The sequence below is a fragment of the Barbus barbus genome, assembly GCF_936440315.1.
Source record: "Barbus barbus genome assembly, chromosome: 47".
NCBI classification, from domain to species: domain Eukaryota; kingdom Metazoa; phylum Chordata; class Actinopteri; order Cypriniformes; family Cyprinidae; genus Barbus; species Barbus barbus.
The window spans coordinates 24,361,533-24,386,702 of NC_136725.1; the positions used below are offsets into that span (position 1 = coordinate 24,361,533).

Sequence of the window (25,170 nt, forward strand, 5' to 3'; positions counted from 1 at the left end):
TATTAATAATCCTTAATCTTTGGAAACTTGGACATTTGATTGTAGGTTCCTCAGATTCTGATGCACCAAAAAATAAATAAAAAAAACAACATCTGAAGGACCTAAAAAGGTTCTCATATGTTAATAATATGTAAAACCCAATTTGAATCCTTTATTTTCAAGAGTGCACCGATCTCCTAACATAAAACTGTATATTAGGACTCCAGCTGAAATTACTGTATGCTTTTCAAAACATAACTTTGTAACTTCTATAAAACACTGAAAATGTTCCGTAAATAATATGGAGAAATCTTTAAGAGTTTGTTTACTTCACATCACTATGAGCAGCTTTGGAGCAAATTTAATAGACTCATATTATTAGGTCAAATACTTCAAACTTAAAAAAAAAATCCTGGATTTATGCATCTCTGATTGTTTGTATGGTGCATTAAATGTGTTAACCAAATGATCTTAAGACCATATGACTTAAAATATCAAAAAGCTATTAATTACACATAGAAACAGCAGGTTTTAATGACCAAAAATCAGAGCTATTCGGAGTAAAGCGTCATTTACTGCAATACAGGGTCATAAAAGTCATTGTAAACCGTTCATGAAACTGGTAGATTTTATTTGCCTTTTCATCAACAGGAGTTTTTGGGATCCGGAATGGGGAAAAACTCTGGCAGAAAACATGCATTTTTCTGCTCTGTTATACTGACAGAAATCTGTTCAGCATTAACTGGCCTACAGAACACATTTCACACAGGGCCCTCATCAGAATATTTAATTCTGTACTTCTCACAAGTTACAACACTTCTTTCTGAACCGTTTCCCTCTGGGAAGACTTTCAGTAGCGCCGAATACAAAACAAACACGGCATTCGTCAAATTAACACAAGAAAAGTCTCTCCTTTTTCCATTCAAAGCCACGTTTGTTGTCACTCATGCATGCTTTTGTGCAGACGTTCATGCTTTTACCTTTTACACCGTTGCAGCTTCCCTCAAAGGAACTGAGTCTAAAATGAAGTTATGGGACATTCTAGCCACGTGTTTGTTGCTCCTGAGCTCCGTTTCCACACGTCCCGTCTTCCACAAGCTGCAGCCATCCAAAAGAGCCGTCGTCCGCAGTGAGACGCCCGCTCTGGACCCCATCATCGACTCCCAACCTGAAACCATGCACCAAAAACAAGCCTCCATGGAGGAACAATGTAAGTCACTGAGCATGCAACTCTCAATTTCTTCAATGCACATCTCAAAGGAGATGTGTTAATTCGTTTTAGTTCAGTTGCAATGGAGAACTGCTTTCAATTACTTGCATAGCTGCATGTTGAGCAACCCAGATACAGATGCACAACTGTGACAATATACTGGTCAAGAGTACAGTATGTTAACTGAAACATTACCTTCGTAAGCACTGCGTGACCACATGCTTTACATAACAAACCCCCATCTGTTCAACAGCATGAAAAACCTGAAAACGAAAGCGGCGTATAGCCTTGTAACACAGAGGACGGGCTTTTAAAGTCACGTTGTTTTCTTATAAACCTACTTGAGATGAAGTCTGCACGGATTGTTTACGTTTAACGCCAAGCTTTCCAGCACTTTTCCAGCACCAAGCTTTTCCTTCACTTCAGTATGTCACTTCACTTTTCTCACACGTTTTCCTGAGTAAGGTGCTGTTGTGAACATCGACAGATACTGATGTGACAGGAGAGGCATGAACTATACATTCGTTGTGCATTTAAGCAGCTGTTCCAGATGTTTAATAGCAGCCTCATCTTTTACACACTAGCCTTCTTGCATCGTGGGAACTTTCTAAATTAGAGTATTAACGACTCAAACTAGACATGTTGGAATGGTTTGCACTGGACTGACCAAAAATACCAGTCGCCAGACCCTTGCATAATGTAAGGCGTGCTAAAACTATAGTGAACAACAGACGATGGGAGCTGCAAAAAACAAACATGTTGAATCACTCAGTGACTTGTGTCTTGGGGATTCGATCCCTGCATGCATCACTATCTCTAGTCCTCTGAATCGCTCCAAAATGTGTTCTTATGGCAGTTTGGCCGTCCAGAGAGCAGCCACTAACAGCAGTGAAGAACATGCAGTGCATTTGCAGACTTTCAGTCAGATGTTTTATCTGAAGCAAATGAAAAGGAGGTTTTGAGTGCATGATTGAGATGCATCTTTCTAAATGTTGCTCTGATAGAAAACATGAGTGAAAATTATGCATTTAATTATCCAATTAAATGAGGCGTCTCTCTGAACTATATGGAAGCTTATTTCTGCCATGGGGTAAAAATATAAAAAGGGTAATAAAAAAGGTAGAAAGTGTGGACTTTTTTTCCCCCAGAACTGAGATATAAACTTGCAATTCTGAGTTTATATCTTGCCATTATGTTTTTTGTTTCTGCTGCAGAATAAAATATAAAAAGCAAATTGCAACTTTAGATCTCATAATTCCTACTTTTTTCTCACAGTTGCAAGTTTATATCTCACAAATCCAACTTTTCCTCTTAGAATGCGTTTATATCAATTACAAGGTACCATTCTCACAATTCTGAGTTAATTCTTAGATAGAATTGCGAAACATATCTGAATTGTGAGATATATCTGAATTTTGAGACAAAGTCGGAATTGTGAGATATAAAGGTAGAATTATGAGATATAAAGTCAGAATTGTAAGACATATCTGGTTTGTGAGAAAGTCAGAATGTGAGATAAAAAGTCAGAATCGCTAGACAAAGTCACAGTTGCGAGATATGAAGCTAGAATTGGAGATATAAAGTCAGAATTGTGAGCTAATGATTTCCTGGATAAAAACAAACGTGCATAAAACTAAGATGAGCACCTGGCATTTAAATGGTTTAAAGGAGCACTCCACTTTTTTTGGAAATAGGCTCATTTTACACCTCCCCTAGAGTTAAACGGTTCAGTTTTACCGTTTTTGAATCCATTCAGCCGATCTCTGGGTCTGGCGGTAGCACTTTTAGCTTAGCATAGATCATTGAATCGGATTAGACCATTAGCATCTTGCTCAAAAATGACCAAAGAGTTATGACTTAAAGCTCGACTCTTCTGTAGTTACATCGTGTACTAAGACTGACGGAAAATGAAAAGTTTCAATTTTTCTAGACCGATATGGCTAGGAACTATACTCCCATTCAGCGTAATAATCAAGGAAATTTGCTGCCGTACGATGGGTGCAGCAGGCGCAGTGATATAGCTGGGGACTACTTTCAGACACTGCGTCATATCATAACTAGTTACCTACTAGGACTACTTCATTGCGCCTGCTGCACCCATGGTACGGCAGCAAAGTTCCTTTCCATCAGTCATCGTACACGATGTAACTACAGAAGAGTCAAGCTTTAAGTCATAACTCTTTGGTCATTTTTGAGCAAGATGCTAATGGTCTAATCCAGACCCAGAGATCGGCTGAATGGATTCAAAAACGGTAAAACTCAACCGTTTAACTCTAGGGGAGGTGTAAAATGAGCCTATTTCCAAAAAAAAGTGGAGTGTTCCTTTAAATGTGAATGTGCCTGTTTATTCATTGTTCAATCACCCTGTGATACGCAAAATTGCTTTCTATGTAGGCAGCACAGAGATTTGAGACACAGCCAGCGTTTGTCAGATTCATCTGATACCGCCGTAGATCATGTAACCAACTGGGTTACACAAATGACACCAGCGTAAAGGTTACTCGATTCTGGCACCGCTCATCACGCCTGCTGCTCACAAACGGTTGAAGCTCATACAAACATCTCAAGCAAGACTAAATTCCCTAAACATCTGAATCATCTCAGTCCCACAGAGAATACTTCACTTTACCTGCCATATGGTGCATCTGTAACACGAAACAGGTGTTCATGTGTGTTAGATGTGCTGATATTTGCATGAAAATCACTGAAACTGGTTTTAAAGTTTATTTCATTTAGTTAAGGTATGGTTTACAATTGGCATTAAAAGCACCCTGTCCTAATTTGACAAGTAAACAGCGATTCATTACATATAATTTGCATGTTCTCGGTCATTAGACTGCATTTCTCAAAGCTGCTTGTTTTTGAATAAAGTGAAGTGACATACAGCCCATACTCGGAATTCGTGCTCTGCATTTAACCCATCCAACGTGCACACACACAGCAGTGAACACACACACACACACACACACACACAGCAGTGAACACACACACACACACACAGCAGTGAACACACACACACACACACACCGTGAACACACACACACACACCGTGAACACACACACACACACACACAGCAGTGAACACGCACACACACACACACACACACACAGCAGTGAACACACACACACACACACAGCAGTGAACACACACACACCGTGAACACACACACACACACACAGCAGTGAACACACACACACACACACACACACACACCGTGAACACACACACACACACACACACCGTGAACACACACACACAGCAGTGAACACACACACACACACCGTGAACACACACCCGGAGCAGTGGGCAGCATTTATGCTGTGGCGCCCGGGGAGCAGTTGGGGGTTTGGTGTCTTGCTCAAGGGCACCTCAGTCGTGGTATTGAGGGTGGAGAGAGCGCTGGACATTCACTCCCCCCACCTACAATCCCTGCCGGCCGGAGACTCGAACCCACAACCTTTGGATTACGAGTCCAACTCTCTAACCATTAGGCCACGACTTCCCATAAATGTCTTTATTGAACAGCTCGCAGTATTTGCTTTTGCTAAGTCTGGCGAAACGGCAAATATAAGACGCTTACAGCATCTGCGTCACCCAAAAATGCAAATTCTGCTAAAAATGTCCTTGCCCTCAGACCATCGCAGATATAGATGAGTTTGTTTCTTCATCAGATTTGGAGAAATATAGCATCACATCACTTGCTCACTAAAGTGAATGGGTGCCGTCAGAATGAGAGTCCAAACAGCTGATAAAAACATCACAATAATCCACACCACTCCAGTCCATCAGTTAACATCTGGAGAAGACAAAAGCTGAAACACATCCAGCATTAAGACATTTTTAACTCGGATATGAGTTCATAACGCTTCCTCCAGTGAAAAGTGTTCTGGTCTGAATCAGGAGAGAAATCTGCACAGATCAAGCAGCGTTTACAAGACAAAGCAGCTCTAAACAAATATGTGGCTGGATTTTGATGTGAGAGACAACAGCAGATGCACTTTTTTACTGGAGGAAGAGTTATTATGAATTATAGACTCATATTAGAGTTAAAATGTCTTAATGCTGGATGTGTTTCAGCTTTTGTCTTCTCCAGATGTTAACTGATGGACTGGAGTGCTGTGGATTATTGTGATGTTTTTATCAGCTGTCATTCTGACGGCACCCATTCACTTTAGTGAGCAAGTGATGTGATGCTATATTTCTCCAAATCTGATGAAGAAACAAACTCATCTATATCTGCGATGGTCTGAGGGTGTGTAAATGTTCAGCTTTTATTATCTTCACCTCTTATAAGTGGGAATAAATGAAACATTTCCAAAAGTACTATTCATTTCTTTCAAGTTAAATAATTTTTAATGAGGGGAAAATGATCAAGCAAGATTATCAGCATGTATATACCACGATTGTTGCAAGGCTTTTCCGAGAACTGAGACAAGGCCGGTCTGTTGGGTTGAATGGAGACTGAACTTTGAGATCCGACTGTAATGAAATCATAATGCATTACATGCAGATCAAACGTGCGCTTGCTTTTGTTTAAGATGAGGGCGGTGAGCATGTTTCGAGTTTGCGGTAGAGCAGATGTATTTCTGCTGTACCTCAATGTCATGATCTATAAGATTTTCCATCGCAGTCCTGACATGAGAACAGTCCATCCAGTGACGGTGAGTCATGGGCCGTTATTTGGGATGGCCGATAGTGACAAATAAACACAGTCGTATATACAGTGAAGTCCAAACGTCTGAGAGCATGCTGAGGATCTGCAGAGCAGAATCATTTCAACCTGGAAGCAAACAGAACATCTTTAAAACGATAAACTATTGCACATTCTAGGTCACTAATCAAACGAGCATATTTATACTGAAATTCACATCAGTGTTATCATTAATGTAGTATTTAATAATATTTAGAATTTGTCATTTTCCCTTTTCTTTTCAAAGTTCGTAATTTTGTTGAGTTGGTTTTATCTTTTTAAGTATATCTGTTAAGTTTTTCTTATTTTTTTTATTTCAGTTTTGGTAATTTTGATGTGTAATTTTTATTATTATTTAAAAAATGTATATAGTCTTTATTATTTTATTTCAATTTGAGTAATTTTGTGTCAATTCTCTTCCTTAGTATTTTTGTCTTGTTTTCTAGTAGAAATATCCAAACATTCTTGAATCAAGATGCATTTACTTGACAAGTAACATGATTTAGATATTAAGTATTGTTTTATGAAAGAAAAAAAATAAATTTTGTTAGTTTTTCCTTAAAACAAGCATAATATCTGCCAATGGGACAAGAAAAATCATCTTGTTTAGCCTTTGAATTAAAATTATTTTTCTTATCCCATTGGTAGATATTTTTGATTGTTTTAAGCAAAAACGTTTTTTTAGAAAACAAGGCTTAATATCTTAAATTATTTTACTTGTAATGCATCTTGATTCAAGAATGTTTAGATATTTATACTAGAAAACAAGACAACAATACTGAGTAAGAGAATCATGTTTTGCACACAGTTGATGTGTTTTTGTTTTGTCTCTTGAAGATGACGTGAATGGCTTTTACCCGGAGCAGTTTGAGAGCGTAATGGACTTCATCGAAGCCACCATCGGCCGACTGCGCAGATCCTCCGACGCAGACTCGCAAACCAAGCGGGACAGAGGCCGACAGAAAGGAGCAACAAACTCCGAGAGGAGCAGCCGGGGACGGGGAGACCGGAAGAGGAGTCGCGGACGAGGCCGTAAGGAAAGCCGAGACGACAGGGTCAAAGGTCAAGGGCGTGGATGTCTGCTGAAGGAGATCCACCTCAACGTCACAGACCTGGGCTTGGGTTACAGGACCAAAGAGGAGCTGATGTTCCGCTACTGCAGCGGCCCGTGTTTCGACGCCGAGACCAACTACGACAAGATCCTCAACAACCTCACCCACAACAAGAAGCTGGACAAGGAAACGCCGTCTCGGACTTGCTGCCGGCCCATCGCTTTCGACGACGACATCTCGTTTCTGGACGACAGCTTGGAATACCATACTCTGAAGAAGCATTCGGCTAAAAAGTGCGCTTGCGTTTGACGGACGAAACCCACGCATTGCAAAAAATTATTCTCTTAGTATTTTTGTCTTGTTTTCTAGTATAAACATCTAAACATTCTTGAACCAAGATGCAGTTACTTGACAAGTGAAATGATTTAAGATACAAATTTGTCAAAATAGGGCACAATATAGAGTATATTTTCAAGTAATTTTTTACCAGTATATTGAATTTTACATTTTGCATTGTGTTTTAGAGTAAATGGAAATGTCCGTAAAATTAATGGATAATGTTGTGTGTAATGAGCTGCCAGTACTTTTCTTTTTTTTTTTTTTCTTTTTTTCTTGTTTTCTAAAAAACAAAAAAATAAAAAAAAAATGTTAGTTTTTGCTTAAAACAAGCACAAATATCTGCCAATGGTGCAAGACAAATAAATCTTAATTCAAAGGCTAAAGAAGATGATTTTTCTTACCCCTTTGGCAGATATTTTTGCTTGTTTTAAGCAAAAACTAACTAAATTTTTATTTTTTTACAGAAAACAAGACATAATATCTTAAGACATTTTACTTGTGCAATAAATGCATCTTGATTCAATAATGTTTAGATATGTATTCTAGAAAACAAGACTAAAATGCTAGGTAAGAGAATAATGTTTTTGCAGAGCGTGAAGCGCTTCGGACTGGGCCGAGGACTCTCGGAAGGAGATCCCAGATGTATCCAGTATTCACTTTGTTACCAAACCACATCGTTTATCCAGCAACAAACCCGGTGGGATACGGGAACGTGACGCGCCTGCCGTGGATTATCACGTTTACACACAGAACCACAACGACAGACTCCAGATCTTTAATATCCAGAAAGCTATCTATATATATATAGTATATATGAAAATGTATTTATTGAGATTTAATTAAGTTATTGTTATTTATTGCAATCCATTGTATTAGAGTGTTTGTTTCTCTTATTTATTTAAGGAGGGGGTTTTTGTTCTCTATCTTGGATGGTGCCAAATTTGAGTTTGAGTTTTTCAAGAAACCGTTCATAAATTTGTCATTTATTCAAGCTCATGTCGTTCCAAACATGTCGTGACTCACAAAATGAGAGTTTAAAGGTGCGATAGATGGATATATATATATACACACACTATGGATTTTTTTTGCCCACCAAATTTAGCCAAAATTTCACTTATCTTATGCTCAGATTTAAAAAAAAACAAAAAAAAAAACATTCAGATATTATATATGTGAAAAATAAATAATAACTTAAAAAAATTTATATATTAATAATACTATGTATTAGAAAATCTCTCAAGCCTCATGGTCAAACATGGGGGCTGCCAATTTTTCTAATATTAATGATATTTTTCTAGTAAAATATATTAGAAAAATAGAAATATATATTTTTATAAATATTATAAAACAAATAAGAGAAAATTATATATAAAATATATTTCTATTTTTCTAATATTTTCTATATTTATTATATATTTTTGTTGTATATAGAATATGAAATGTTTTGATCTGAGCATTTTTGTATTTTATATTTGTTTTATTTATTATTTAATTATTACAAAACCGCTCACACAGAAATCACTTTTCAAATCAAGCAGATTTCTGTTGGTCTGTGTGTTAAAAATTACACAACCCACTTGAACCCATTGTAGAATCTGCATGGGGAAATCTGGCACCCAATCAAAACCAATGGATTTTGCCTGCAGAAGGTAGATCAGGATTTACAGTCATTTGGCACAATGAAAATAGTGAACATAACTTGTGCATGTTATTCAAAGTCTTCTGAAGTCATATGATTGATATGCATGAGGAACCAACCCAAATTTAAGACATTTTTCAATACAAACCTCTAAAATCTTAAGGTTAAACACACTGAATAAGACCCTTGTGCCCGGTTTGACATCACTGAATCCAAACCTCACTGTTTTTTGCATGTCAGATGAAAGATTGCAAAGCATTGCACGACTTCAGAAGACTTGGAAAATAATGCAAAAGTCTTGTTATGATGCTTTCACAATGTCATTTTGCATTAGATCTCCTTTTTGGCGTTTGACAGAAGAAGGTCAAATGGTTTTGGAACGACATGAGCTTTGAGTAAATCGGAGAGAATCTTTAGATGAACGAAAGAAAAGCGGATAATTACGTCCCGTCTGTGACGTTCGGTGATGGAAAAGACGTATCTTTGGTCTCCAGCTCCACCAGACAGTCTGCCGTTGTTTCCTACAACAAAAGAACAGATAATAAGCGGGCAGAGGACCAAGTATTATTGTAGAAAATAAAAAGCTGATGTTGTTCTGCAAAAAGCGAAAGTCTCGATTTTTCCCCGTCATTAAAACAGGCAGCGTGGTCCATCGTGTGCTCAAGCCGGACCTCAGATGGCTCGTCTCCAATTATCTCTTTAAAATACGGCCTGGCCTGACATGTTTACATCTCACTGTAATGAAATCAGTGCCAGAGACCGCCTACGCCGAGCCGAGCGCCACAAATGGACTGTTTGATCAGAGCAAATACTGTTACATGTGACCTGTTTAAACCCGCCGTCCGCTCGGTCCGGTCTGGAGCGACCGCTGAGGTCAAACCGGCCGTTCATCCATTAATCTGTACGGAGAAGCGCCACGGACCCCCGTCGTTTAAGACCAATTATGTCAAATCAGCTTTGTCAGCTCTAACCGACTTGAAATAAACTTCTCAACAGGATCAATTCTCTCAATTATAGAGCAATCTGGGTCTTCGACTGTAAACAGGGCCTGTAGGAAGAGAAAACGCAGGCCTTTCTGTGCATTAAGCCCAAAGTATACCTTGTTTTTGTACGCATACACATCTTTATAATTTTATCTTTGAACTTCCGTTTTTGTGCTAGCTCTATCCACCTTATTTAATGCAGAAGTAAGCCGTTTTCTATGAATGTGCGAGACTTCCGGTTAGCTGCTGTAGGGAAGCCGCGAGAAGGTAAACGGTGAAACTGTTTTATGTTTCATAATTAAGATAATACATTAAAATAATATACCAAGGTGCACCAGTTTGCAATATCAAGCAGCAAAACAAGCAGTTTTGTACAGCTAAAATTAGAACCCGCTCTTAAAGGTGTTTTTTTTTCATATTCGTCATCCTTTCGTATCAAAATGCTTGCTACAGATGCGAAAACGCAGAAAATCTAACCTGATACGAATTTTTACATATTACGTATTTATTTTTTAACGTGTAAAAATTTCGGATGAGAATTTCGGACTTAATTGTGCAAAGAAAAAAATAAGGTGGATATTATCACCGTTAAAGAATGGTGGAGTGGATTTACTTATTGTAGTGTTTAATACAGTTATCGTGTGCATTGCAATGTTCAAAGCGGATGTTGATGTTGGGAAGTGTGGAAATACATATAGAAGACATAAGACAACGAACACAAGGGGCGGAGCTACAGCGGCTGACACATGCTCTGTAGAAAGCTTTATCTTAGTCCAGTGTCTGCGGTGTTTTTCTCCAGTTATGACCGCTAAAAATGTTTCTATACTCTTTTAAACTAAAGCTGGGCTCTTTTATAACTCTCTCACACAAGCGCTTCTCAATGCGGCCGTCTGTTGTCGTTGTTCAGTCTCTTTAGTTTCGCTTTCTCCCGTGGGCCAGTGCTGCCACCTTGTGTAACAACTGATTAGTGCAAAACAAATTCAATATGCATGCTCGACCTGAGCGTACAAAAACCTGGTGGTAGCGTTTACATTTCTATTGAAGAAATTTGCATGTAAAAAGCATGTGTAAAAACCGAAGTATACTTTGGGCTTTACTGTTGCATTATGATGCCGTAATCCCTGAACAAATCCCCCCATTTCAGAAGTATCTAGGCCAAACCTCTGTAAAGCAGGAGATGCCTCTTTTATCAGGATATATTTCATCAGCTGTTCCTCCTTAATCATGATAAACGTGCTTTGGAGTCGTAGATGTAACCGAAAACACGCGCTCGCTGCGATCCTCTGTCCTGACGCATGACAGTTTGCTCACTGCGTGTAACTTACGTTCGTGGATTCCTCGAAAGAGAACATTCAAGATAAGAGTTCAAATGTCTGCTGAAACTCATTTTCCGTCCTGCAGTGTTCGTCGGTCCTGTGAGACGTTTTGTCTTGTTTTGTGTTACTGAACCAAAGCTCTCTACAGACTTTATTTTTGTACAATATTCATTTTATAACTTTTTACAAAATAAACCTCGTTTCTATCATGCTTTTGTGTGCGTTCATGAATGCATTATCAATGCACGAGGTTTAAAAATAAAAGAACAGTTAACCAGATACATAAACAGTTCATCCAAAGGTTTCCTTTCGACCAGTGGTTTTTCATTTTATATAAATTGCTCTCCAATAAGATGTTTCTAACAAGTTGTGTCACATCTAGTTGTGTTTTAATGTAGTTATGCTCAGACCTAAAACATTTTATACAGTCTATTATATGTGGCAAAATAAATACTGGTAAAAAATTCAATTATAAATTAAAATAATTTTGTAAATTTATATTATATGATTATAGTTGTATTATATAAAATCCTTTTTCTAATTATACTCAGTTTTAAAACATTTCATATCACAAAATATAAACAAAAAATCTAGATATAATTTTTTATTTTATATATTTTAAGTTATGCATTTCTCTCTCACACACACTGTAAATTACTACATTTACAACAACATAAAAAATAAAAAAGATGATATTTACAGTAGGAGTCCATCATAGTCCAGGGCTTTCAGAAGCTGAAGCTCAGACATGCTGAGAGACATTTCAGGGCTGAGGAGCGGTTTGGAGAGTCGGGATCCGTCCCGCTCAGCTCTAATGCATTCCTGAACAGCAGCCCAGGATTCTATGGTAAACAAAAGCTGGCTGTAAAGCCGGGCCGAGCAGTAAATCTGGGCACTCTGTGGAAATGTTTCCATGGGGCTGCAGAGGTTTGTGAAGAAGCGTCTGGTCTGATCGGACCAGAAGAGGCCTGGATCCCACATTCAGACATTTAGATCCAGAACGGCACGAATGAGGACGGATGCTTTCTCATGCAGAGAAAGACCTGGACTGCCAAAAACATGCAATATGATGCAGCTTTATAAACACACTGACTGAAGGACGGATGGATAGATAGACAGAACGATGGATGGACAGATGGATGGATGGGTAGATAGACACATAAATAGAATGATACATGAATGGTTGGATGAAACGATTGAACAATGGATGGATGGACGGAATAATAGGTATAATGATGGATGGATGGATGAAATGACAGATAGAACAATAGATGGATGGATGGATGAAATGACAGATAGAACAATAGATGGATGGATGAAATGTGAGAACAATAGATGGATGGATGGATGAATGGAATGACAGAACAATAGATAGACAGTTTATAGCTCTTAACTGCAGAAACTCCCAGAGCGTGCTGTTGTTTGCTGTGATCCCTCAATCGCCAATGAAACCTGAAAACATGTCTTACCAATTTACAAAACTGCAGAGCAGCTGCGATCGCCATTCCTGGACTAGAGAAGAACATGGGTTGGGAAAATCAGACAAGACATAAGGACAGTACAATCTACAGAGTGTGTGTGTGTGTGCATGTTTTCATTTGTCAAATATGGCATCAACCCTGATTAAGACCATATTCAAAGCTCAGAAGCCCAATTGATAGTTTTCACGTGACGTCACACCCATATAGGGCAACTCGAGGCTTTGCTCCGCTGACCACCAGCTATTTTTACACGGTTTGCATTAAGTAGTTACTGTATGTAGTAAAACGCTGATATCAAAAGGCGAAATTCAGTACATGCCTTACTGATGATGCATACTGTGTACAAGCAAGCAGATGAACCCAGAATATAAACGAAATGCGCAAAGTTTCTCATATAAAACCATTATAAAGTAAACACGGAACTGTTTAGCGCATTACGTTCATCACATTACGGGCTCATATGCTATAAAGTAAGGATAATCAATAAGGTGTGTACTGAATTTGTTCTTTTAATATCACCGTTTTAAATACATTAAGGCACCTTAAGTGTTTTTCAGGTTTTGTCACGTTGTTTAATGATTGAAATATTGCCGTGGGTGCATATAATATGAATTGCAAATGGCCAAAACTTGCATTTTGTTCACATATCTTTGTTTTATTCTTTTGAGAGGTGATTTGAATATTTGCAGTTTGGAAACATGGACAGCTGACAGGCTTGTGCTGCAGTTCTATGGATGTGTTTGCCCTCCAGGTCTTCGAGCCGGTCGGTGTTCTGTTGATTTGTGCTACTTCCCATTAAAACAGTAGGTAGTGCAATTCAACAATGAAAAATGCTACCTGTAAAATTATGGTTTATTAACATCTACACCTACACCAACCCTAAACCTACCCTTACAGTAATGCAAATACAGTAATTATGTGTTATTCAGGGTTGTGGCTAGAAGGGATACAGCTATGGCTGGAAACCAACAATAAATACATTTTTTCTATACCTTTACTAACATATACCCCTTACAGTAATACAAATACAGTAATTATCATTATTCAGCATGAGAAAAATGAAGCATATTCATTCAATATTAACATATTTAAATGATTTAAGCAGCCTTTCAGATTTTTATATTCACAATGGTGTTCATAAGGGAAGTCGTGGCCTAATGGTTAGAGAGTCGGACTCGTAATCCAAAGGTTGTGGGTTCGAGTCTCGGGCCGGCAGGGATTGTAGGTGGGGGGAGTGAATGTCCAGCGCTCTCTCCACCCTCAATACCACGACTGAGGTGCCCTTGAGCAAGGCACCGAACCCCTAACTGCTCCCCGGGCGCCGCAGCATAAATGCCCACTGCTCCGGGTGTGTGTTCACGGTGTGTGTTCACTGCTGTGTGTGTGTGTGTGTGTGTGTTCACTGCTGTGTGTGTGTGTGTTCACTGCTGTGTGTTCACTGCTGTGTGTGTGTGTGTGTGTGTGTTCACTGCTGTGTGTGTGTTCACTGCTGTGAGAGTGTGTGTGTGTGTTCACTGCTGTGTGTGTGTGTGTGTGTGTGTGTGTGTTCACTGCTGTGTGTGTGTGTGTGTGTGTGTTCACTGCTGTGTGTGTGTTCACTGCTGTGAGTGTGTGTGTGTGTGTGTTCACTGCTGTGTGTGTGTGTGTGTGTGTGTGTGTGTGTGTGTTCACTGCTGTGTGTGTGTGTGTTCACTGCTGTGTGTGTGTGTGTGTGTTCACTGCTGTGTGTGTGTGTGTTCACTGCTGTGTGTGTGTGTGTTCACTGCTGTGTGTGTGTGTGTGTTCACTGCTGTGTGTGTGTGTGTTCACTGCTGTGTGTGTGTGTGTGTGTGTGTGTGTGTGTGTGTGTGTGTGTGTGTGTGTGTGTGTGTGTTCACTGCTGTGTGTGTGCACGTTGGATGGGTTAAATGTAGAGCATGAATTCCGAGTATGGGTCACCACTTGGCAGTATGTCACTTCATTTCAGCTGAATACTATTTATTTTCAATACATTTCTATATATTTATTTATTTCAGTATTGCTGTACACCCAAAGCGCTTTACAATCATGTGGGGGGGTCTCTCCTCAACCACCACCAGTGTGCAGCATCCACTTGGATGATATGACTGCAGCCACAGCACAACGGCCCCAGTGCACTCACCACACACCAGCTACAGGTGGAGAGGAGAGAGAGTGATAGAGCCAATCAAGTGTATAGGGATTATTAGGAGGCCATGATAGACAAGGGCCAGTAGAGGGAATCTGGCCAGGACACCGGGGTTTTCAAACACAAACATATTTTGTTTGAAAACGTTTTGATTCTTTGTTGTTTGGTCGTGCTTTAAATTAAAGCTCTATTAGTTAACAGTTAATTCCTTAGTTAACAAACCGCCAAAGAACAATTCTTCTAAACATTCATTAATCTTAGGTCATTTCAATATTTAATAACATGTTGTTATTATTATTATTATTTAATGAACCCTCCCGAGCTAACATGAACTAACAGTTTTATTTTTAAACAAAGATGAATAACTTCTGTAGCAAATGTAGCTATTGCTCATTGTTAGTGTTAATGCATTAGTTAAGGTTAACTAATGAGATCTTATTATAAAGTGTTTATAATTCTTTTGCACTTTAATCTTTGTGAATTTTTGTACTTTATAAAAACAAATGCTGTGTATTGCTTTGTTGTATTTAAATGTTCAGTTCCTTTTGTCATAAGAAAAAAGTTATTAAACCTGCATTACATTTAGTCATTTAGCAGATGCTTTTATCCAAAGCGACTTGAGGAGAATAGAAGCAATCAAACTCAATAAAAGAGGAATGATACACAAGTGCTGTAACAAGCCTCAGCTAGATTAACACACTACACTAGCAAGGATTGTATTATTTTTATTATATAATAGATAGAATGGAAAAAGAATAGAGCAAGCTAGTGTTAGATGCCTTTTTTGCTTTTGTTAAATGTATAATAAATAAGAAGAAAACAAATAGAATACAAAAAGATTAGAAAAGCTAGTGTTAGTTTCTTGTTTTTTTTAAGAAAACAAGCAGTAAATGAATAGAGTGCAAGTCTAAAAGGGGCAAGTATTTATTTATTTTTTAAAGAATAGAATTATAATAGAGTGTGCTAGAGTTCGAGCGTCAAATAAAGATGGAAGAGATGTGTTTTTAGCCGATTCTTGAAGATGGTTAAGGACTCAGCTGCTCAGATTGAGTTCATTCCACCAGGAGGGAACAGTTCATGTAAAAGTCCGTGCAAAAATATTATGAACACTTTTTTGCAAGTAAATTTGAATATCGTGATAATACTGTATATCGTGATAATCACATACAAGCATCAGGACACCGGTCATGTGACTCGAAGCTATGAGTTAACCCTCCAGAGTCACAGTGAGCCTCTGATTCTGAAAACAACGTGACAACAAGCCCCAGATATACGATCCACTGACAGGCGCCGCCTCGAACCAAAGCACTCGGTGACATCACCTGCTCCGGCATTCCTGCATTCCCCGGCCCGTATCGGACACTGGGGCGTTTGTTGACATCAGCACTCAGAATAGGCCCCTGGATTAGGCCGCAGTGCTGGGGAAGCTGGGATACTTCACTCTTCACCACGCTTTTCTGATCAGCAGATGATGTGCTTTTGAGGGTTCTGCAGCTGCAGATATCCGGAGGATTATTATTCCGAGCGCTATCCAATAACACGGCAGAAATGTGGGGAAATCCCTGGACACGTTTGTTTGTCCCTGCAGGACAGACTCCGGACACAAGAGGCTTGAAGCGGAGGAAAACTCATGCATTAGTGGCTCTCTGAGAAACGATAGTGTTTCAAGATCTCGTCTCGTGTTTTAAAAAGCAAAAGCGTCCTGTAGGTTAGCCAGAGGGTACATTCCATTCGGTTGTAATGAGCGGAGACACATAATCCACATCTACTGCAGCTCGTTCTTCAGCGGTGGCATCATCTTCATCCACCGACGTTATTGATGTGCACTTATGCAACCCATCTAAAAGTAGATGTTTACAATCGGAGCATTTCGATTATGCACCTGCTTCAGCTAAGCTGCATCAGCATTAATAATGTGGCCTAATTATTCATGTCCTGTGCGCTTTTCTTTTGCATTTTCTTGTTTTTCAGAGTCTAGAAAAATACAAAAAAATTCACCACCAAAAAAGAAATAAATGAAATGTTAAAAAATTATAAATATATAAAAAATATAAACATATAAATAAGTAAATAAATATATATATAAAAATGACATATATACTGTGTGTATATATATATATATATATTCTTCATTATTGTAACGATTCTTTATTTTAACTGCAAAGTATTGATGCATTATGGAAGTACTTATTGTACTTTAATTACATTGCTGATTTAGATAATTTATCATCACTAATTATTTATATTTATTTAAATAATACTTATGTGCCCACACATTTGTGAACAAAATAAAAATTAAACAAAATGTATAAATATGTATTTTTTTTAATTCATATAAATAATAATGACAAATTATTTAAATGAATTATTAATGACAGTAAAACATGTACTAATATGATATATTAATAGGTCAAAATTAATATAAAATCACGATATATATATATATATATTTATTAATAGGTCAAAATTCATATAAAATCACAATATATATATATATATATATATATATATATATATATATTTTATTCATATAAATAATCACAAATTATTGTCATACACACAAATACACACACACACAAAATATAATACAAAAAACAAAAAACAGTGTCCAAATATCATGTAATCCGATTATCACTCATTTCAAATATAATCTAAAACACTTTTACACAAATAAAGACAAAATAAAAGTAATAAAGCATTATTGTTAACAACTTGAAGCCATTAAAAATTACTTGAAAGCAATTATTTATAAGTTATTATAGTTTTTATTAATATTTTGAATGAGTTTTTATCATTTTTAATTTTATTAAAATTTTTGTAATTTCGCTATGTGCTTTTGTCAGGTTTTGTAATATTACTATTTAGGTTTAATTTATTTTTATTTCTTTTTTTTACTTTCCAGTTTGTAAACTCAACCTTATTTCAGTCACTTCTCAAGGAAACATTTCTCGTTTTTGTTTGGTTTTTCATCTAATATTTGTATTTTATTTCAGCTTTATTTCATTAACAAAAAAAATATTTTTTCTATTTTTGTTTCAGTTCAAAAATAGTTTAACCTAAAAATATATAGAATAAAAAATATACAGACATATTAAAAAAAACTAAAACTAATAAAAATGGCAAAATAACATAAAAAAGAAAAGAAAATTGCTGTTTAAATTCAGCCCAGAGATGAATCTGAGACGTGAAGTGTCTGCTCTCTGATTGGTCTGACACCTGTAAGAGGACGAATGAAGCAGAAATACAAAGACTACAGCGCTGACCTCGATTCACACCTCAGCGTCTCCAGTGTCAGTGTGTAGTGTGTGTGTGTGTGTGTGTGTGTGTGTGTGTGTGTGTGTGTGTTCAGACACGGCACGAGAGTAACAGGATCATTAGCTCTGTGTTCATTACTGCTCTCCTCTAATGATGAAGATCCAGTTACACGAACACACACCTGAGACGCCTAACAGCATCACTTTACTGCCTTCTGTCTGAAGAGTTTCCATTTCATCAATAGCATCTTTAATGTTTTTAAAACAATCATCTAAAAATATTTGTTTAATATTTCTGCAAATTATAAACAGGTTTTATACATTTTTATCAAATGGCTTTATAAATTCAATCTTAAATTGAAAAGTATTGGGCATTTTGTTTGCGAATCATTTTGAGAATGCTTGTTTTTCCATGTACTATAATTAACTAATAATATTTTAAACCGACACTGACTAATCAACTGAAATGCAATCCATCGCTGAAATTAACAGAAATTAAAAGCACATTTTGGGGATGGATGGATAAATAAATAAAACTGGAAAACAAAATTAAAATCTTGAATCAGACTAAAACTGATCATTAAAACAGTCATAACTACAGGCAATGCCAATATATATCTGATATAGCTCCAAATCTAATTCTTCTGTTATGAAATAATAAAATAAAATATGCAAAACAAAACGGCAATAAATAAAACAGTACTAATTATGACTAATACCAATATATTTCCAGAAATAATTCTTAGAAAATAATAATAAAAGAAAAGAAAATAGAAAAAAAGAAAATGCTGAAAACAAAATAATGACAGTAATCTTCATAAAAAAAAAAAAAAAATTAGTCTCATTTTCAGTTCAACATCACATGCAACAGCTTTTTTATTATTTTTTCACCCCTTTTTTTAAGCAAACACAGACAACAAAATACAAATTCAGAATTAGACTGATATTGATAATTAAAAACAGTGCAAATTATGGCTGATATTAATATGATCACCGATATAGTTTAAAAAAATAATTAAATTAAATTAAATAATTTTGGTTCACCGGGTCAAATGCAACAGTTTTTTAAAAATAAATAAATAAAACATAATTACGGCCGATACCAATATGGTCACTGATATATGTCCAGATATAATGGTGGTGTAATGCAGGCAGGATTCAGGCCTCAGCACTGATCTAAACAGTAGCACAGAACTCTGTTCTCGTCACACACAGGGTTTGTTTCTGGACCCAACAGACCACCACCAAAACAGATCCAAGTGTTATTCTCCAGATAAACATCCAACAGAAGAGATGAGCAGATAAAAACCTGACAGCTTCTTATCGGCCAGCATATTTGAGGACCACACGGCCAGAATGTAAATACAGCCGCTCGCTTTTACTACATAAACACAACATAAAGCTGGGATTTCCATCTGCATTCAGATTCCAGCCCAGAAAGCCTTTCATGGAATCAGTCGTCTCACGACAGCAGTCCTTCACTCAGATCTTATTTTAGTATTTCAAAAAAACTAATATGGAATCAGGATGCAATCCATCACTGGAGTATGAAGAAAATCATAACAAAAAGATTGTATTTTTGGCAACGACTGTGGATGTTTTATCTGATGATAATCTGCATATTACAGAGTCTAAGATAAGGAGTGATTTAACGTTTAGAACTTAACCTGGAGGATTTTGTCTTTTACCAAAATAAAAAAATTATTAAATAAAAAAGTATTTAAATGTATTTGTAAAGCAATTAAATAAATAAATAGTTATATATACATATATATATATATATAATTATTTTATTTTTTTACATATATCATTTTTTCATTTTTACATATATCATATATCATATTTTATAAATATATAATTCATAAGTAATAATTAAATAAATACTTAAAATATGAAATTAAAATGCATTAAATAATTAATTAAATAGAAATAAATTATGTATTAAATTGTATTTTTGCCAATGATTGTGGATGTCTTATGCAAAGATTAAAGCTTGATGATTTTGTCTTTTTCTACCAATAAATGTTACATAAAAACAACAAAGAAGTAAATGTAAAAAAAATATATGCGGTTATTTATATAATACATAAATTAAAAGAAAGAAAGAAATGTATGCAATCCATCTACAGTATGAAGAAAGTACAAATAAATGGCATTTTTGGCAACGACTGTGGATGATATGATACTCTGCATTGTACTGGAAAACCCCAAAAGCTAGATTTTACTAGACACAATAATATTCAGACACTTACAAATGTCTGAAAGTCTTTGTATTTGATGCAAATCATACATGCTGGTGTGCTACCATGCTTTTGTATTTTGTCCCGTAATGCAATGCCATCCAGGCATCTGTAGGTGCTCCAGTGCTGTTCGGGTTTGTTATTTGTCTGTAACCGGAGAACATGAACGCATCTGTGAGCTGAGGTGTGACACACAGGTGTCAGGTGAGCTTCAGTCTTCACACCTGTCTCACCTGCACCTGATCTCCAGCCGAACCCGTGCACCTGCCAGACCACATCATACAGCAGCATCGCATGCATTCTGCACATAAAAGCAATCCCATCAGGCACCAGTCTGAACTCCATTCAGCTAATGTTGACAAATGTGGATTGTAACGAATCAATTCAATCCAATACTGAAAATGACCAATAAAAATAGTTCAAATTCTATTCAAACTGTATTGATGAATGAATGAATTTTGAAAATACATATTTATTTTTTAAGCATATTTTAGTGTGTTTCTGTGTAAAGAATAATGGAAATGATTAAAATGCTTGTTTCTGTATTTGGAATATTATAAAGAAGTGAAAAAATTATTATAAACCAAATTTTATGAATCAAAAACTTTAAAGCAATTTTTAAAAGAATTTAAAATGTATTTTTATTCCATCCAGGAAAGAGATGTAAACAGAGTCTTCAAGAGACCGAATCCTCGGAAAGCAGCTGGACCCGGCTCACAGATATCTTTAAGACCTCTTTGGAGATATGCCATGTGCCAGCCTGCTTCAAGACCTCCAGCATCATCCCCGTCCCTAAAAAACCCAGGATCACAGGTCTAAGTGACTACAGGCCTGTCACCTGACATCTGTAGCAATGAAGTCCTTCGAGCGCCTTGTATTGTCCCACCTCAAATGTATTGCCAACAGGTCTGTAGATGACGCAGTTAACATGGCTCTCTCTGCACCTGGACTCCTCAGGAACCTATGCCAGGATGCTGTTTGTGGACTTCAGCTCTGTGTTCAATACAATCACACCGGCTCTGCTACAGGACAAGCTCTCCCAGCTGAATGCGCCTGATTCCACCTGTAGGTGCATCATAGACTTCCTGTCTGACAGGAAGCAGCATGTGAGAATGGGTAAACATGTTTCTGACCCCCGAACCATCAGTACTGGCTTCCGTCAAGGCTGTGTTCTTTCTCCTCTCGATACACCAACAGCTGCACCTCCTGTCACGAGACGGTCAAACTACTGAAGTTTGCGGATGACACCACCCTCATTGGGCTCATCTCTGATGGGGATGAGTCTGCCTATAGGTGTGAGATTGACCATCTGGTGACCTGGTGCACAACCTGGAGCTCAACGCTGTAAAAACTGTGGAGATGACTTCAGGAAGAACCCATTATCTTGTGTAATTCTCCAGTGGAAACTGTGGACTCTGTCCGTTCCTGGGCACCATCATCACCCAAGACCTCAAGTGGGAGCTCAACATCAGCTCTCTAATTAAAAAAGCACAGCAGAGGATGTACTTCCTGAGGCGGTTGAAGAAGTTTAACTTGCCAAAGACAATGATGGTTCTTTTCTACACTTCCTTCATTGAGTCCATTCTCACTTCCTCCATTACCATCTGGTCTGCTGCTGCCACTGCTAAGGACAAAGGCCGACTGAAACGTGTTATTTGCTCTGCTGAGAAGATAATCGGATGCAACCTTCCACTTTTTGAAGCACTCCCGTCTGGCAGAAGACTGCGGTCCATCAGGACCAGGACCTCACGCCACAAAAATTGTTTCTTTCCATCCCTAACTGTCCTTATTAACAATACCCAGGACCCATCAGGGACACGGACATTACACTTTACAATAAGAAACACACCTCGGACTGTAATCAGTGGCACTGGCTCCTCACTGCACATCTTGCACAATGTTCAGAAATGTACTGCCCCACTTTACATATTCTGCACAAATGTAGAGAAAATGTTTTTTAATGTTTAAAATATTTATTTTGTATTTTATATTAACATTTTATTTTATCTTCCCAAATGTGTCTTTTAAGTTGTTACCGCATTGTTTTTATGATTTATTTTTGATTTTCTGTTGTCTTGTCAAGCACTGATTTACCAAGACACATTCCTCGTGCATGTACTGTACTTGGCAATAAACAATATTAATCAATATTAAGTCAATATTAAGTAAAAAATACTCTTATTTTGTTTGTAAAAATGATGGAAATACTTTTATATATTACCTAATAATTAATAAAAGTACATTTGAAACAATAAATAAACAAAAACTTAAATGCAAATGCTAAAACTAAACTGAACAAGAGTGAAAATGATACTTAAAAAGTTAGTGTTAAAAATAACATCTGACAAGGACATTTAAAAAATATATATATTGTAAGTATAAAAAAAGATTAAAAAAACCATATGAATATATACAAATGAAATTGATATTTTTTCTCCAGAGGGGAACAGCGCTAGTGTATCTGTCAGTCTGCGTGTCCCAAAAGCATTGGTTTCAATGGGTCTATGATCTAGTTCTGGTCTCTGTCTTACTGTTCTTAGGCCGGGGCGACCCAGTACGGGTTCTCAGCCGCTTCTTTGGCGTGACGCAGGATGGCCTCTCGCGGGTTGCTGTCATCAGTTTTGTCCAGGGCGATGTTTTTGACGATGAAGGAGGACAGTGTCCCGCCGTGAGCTGCCACACGACCGCCTCGACCTGCCCCGGGACAGAAGCAGAGATTAGAGCAGAATCACAGATAATCACACCCCCAGCACTCACAGGCAGTGTTCGGGAACCTTACTGTTAAATGTAATGCGTTACGCAATAAAAAAGTAAACTAGTTCCTTTTTTTGGAAAGTAATGCGTTACTTTACTTTTGAGTAACTTTTTAAATCTGGGAAGGGCTTGTTTGTTTGTTTTTAATATAAAAAGTTCTTCTTGTACAAATGTAAAAGCCCTTTCACACCAAAAGTGAAGTGAATCCGGCTCAGACTGAAGGAAATGTAGATTCAGGTCTGTACAGTAGAGAGCGCCGCTCAAACTAATCACATGAAGAATACGACGCAGTTGAAGAAAGTTCAACACTATTCAGCAATAACTACAATCAAACACAAATTTAATTTTTGCTTAGTTTGGTTGAATTGGATCATCGAAGGTCAGCAGCAAAGACATCGGTTAATAAAATGGGATTTAATACATAAATTATATTTGTCTTATTTAACATATTTAATTATTGCAGGTTTGTATAATATTCTGAGTTTGTATTTGACTGTTTTTATTGATTGTGAGGAACACTGAATGTGTTTTTGTGCAGGTGAGATGAGTAAATACATGTTGATATTTAGTCTAGAAGTACTTTTACTCGTTTATAAGTCACTCAATGGCCTAGGACCTAAATATATTGCTGATATGCTCACTGAATATAAACCAAACAGACCACTCAGATCATTAGGATCGAGTCAGTTAGAAATACCAAGGGTTCACACAAAACAAGGGGAGTCTGCGTTTAGCTATTATGCGGCCCGCAGCTGGAACCAGCTTCCAGAAGAGATCAGATGTGCTAAAACATTAGCCACATTTAAATCAAGACTCAAAACTCATCTGTTTAACTGTGCATTTGAATGAGCACTGTGCTATATGTCCCAACTGACTGCAATGAATTTTATGTATAATCATTTTCTTTAAATTTATTTTAAATCATTTTCTATATCATTTTAAAATTCCTTGTTTTTATTATTCTTATTTCCATGTTTTTATTGATTTTAATGTCTATTTCACTTTCTTTTATGTAAAGCACTTTGAATTACCACTGTGTATGAAATGTGCTATATAAATAAACTTGCCTTGCCTTGCCTTGCCTTAGAACTACAGTAAGATCATGTAGATATTTAGTCTAGAACTACAGTAAGATCATGTAGATATTTAGTCTAGAACTACAGTAAGATCATGTAGATATTTAGTCTAGAACTACAGTAAGATCATGTTGATATATTTAGTCTAGAACTACAGTAAGATCATGTTGATATTTAGTCTAGAACTACAGTAAGATCATGTTGATATTTAGTCTAGAACTACAGTAAGATCATGTAGATATTTAGTCTAGAACTACAGTAAGATCATGTAGATATTTAGTCTAGAACTACAGTAAGATCATGTTGATATATTTAGTCTAGAACTACAGTAAGATCATGTTGATATTTAGTCTAGAACTACAGTAAGATCATGTTGATATTTAGTCTAGAACTACAGTAAGATCATGTTGATATTTAATCTAGATCTACAGTAAGATCATGTAGATATTTAGTCTAGAACTACAGTAAGATCATGTTGATATTTAGTCTAGAACTACAGTAAGATCATGTTGATATTTAGTCTAGAACTACAGTAAGATCATGTAGATATTTAGTCTAGAACTACAGTAAGATCATGTTGATATTTAGTCTAGAGCTACAGTAAGATCATGTAGATATTTAGTCTAGAACTACAGTAAGATCATGTTGATATATTTAGTCTAGAACTACAGTAAGATCATGTTGATATTTAGTCTAGAACTACAGTAAGATCATGTTGATATTTAGTCTAGAACTACAGTAAGATCATGTTGATATTTAGTCTAGAACTACAGTAAGATCATGTAGATATTTAGTCTAGAACTACAGTAAGATCATGTAGATATTTAGTCTAGAACTACAGTAAGATCATGTAGATATTTAGTCTAGAACTACAGTAAGATCATGTTGATATATTTAGTCTAGAACTACAGTAAGATCATGTTGATATTTAGTCTAGAACTACAGTAAGATCATGTAGATATTTAGTCTGATGTAGATATTTAGTCTAGAACTACAGTAAGATCATGTTG

The 25,170-nt window shown here is 36.7% G+C and overlaps 1 protein-coding gene and 1 pseudogene across 2 annotated transcripts in view; one reads left to right on the plus strand and one right to left on the minus strand.

Moving 5' to 3' along the window:
- Positions 1–1,002: 1,002 nt before the first annotated feature.
- LOC306865723 (glial cell line-derived neurotrophic factor) lies at positions 1,003–7,241 on the plus strand (the record flags this gene model as incomplete). Its single annotated transcript, XM_079410484.1, has 2 exons — positions 1,003–1,189; positions 6,718–7,241. The coding sequence occupies 2 exons, from the start codon at positions 1,003–1,005 to the stop codon at positions 7,239–7,241; spliced, it is 711 nt and encodes a 236-aa protein (XP_079266610.1).
- A 15,625-nt stretch (positions 7,242–22,866) lies between these two features.
- Positions 22,867–25,170, minus strand: part of LOC306866270 (WD repeat-containing protein 70-like) — a 57,028-nt pseudogene continuing 54,724 nt past the window's right edge. Inside the window, exon 15 of the transcript in view lies at positions 22,867–23,024. The product of the transcript in view is annotated as a WD repeat-containing protein 70-like (transcript). The remainder of the gene's footprint in view (positions 23,025–25,170) is intronic.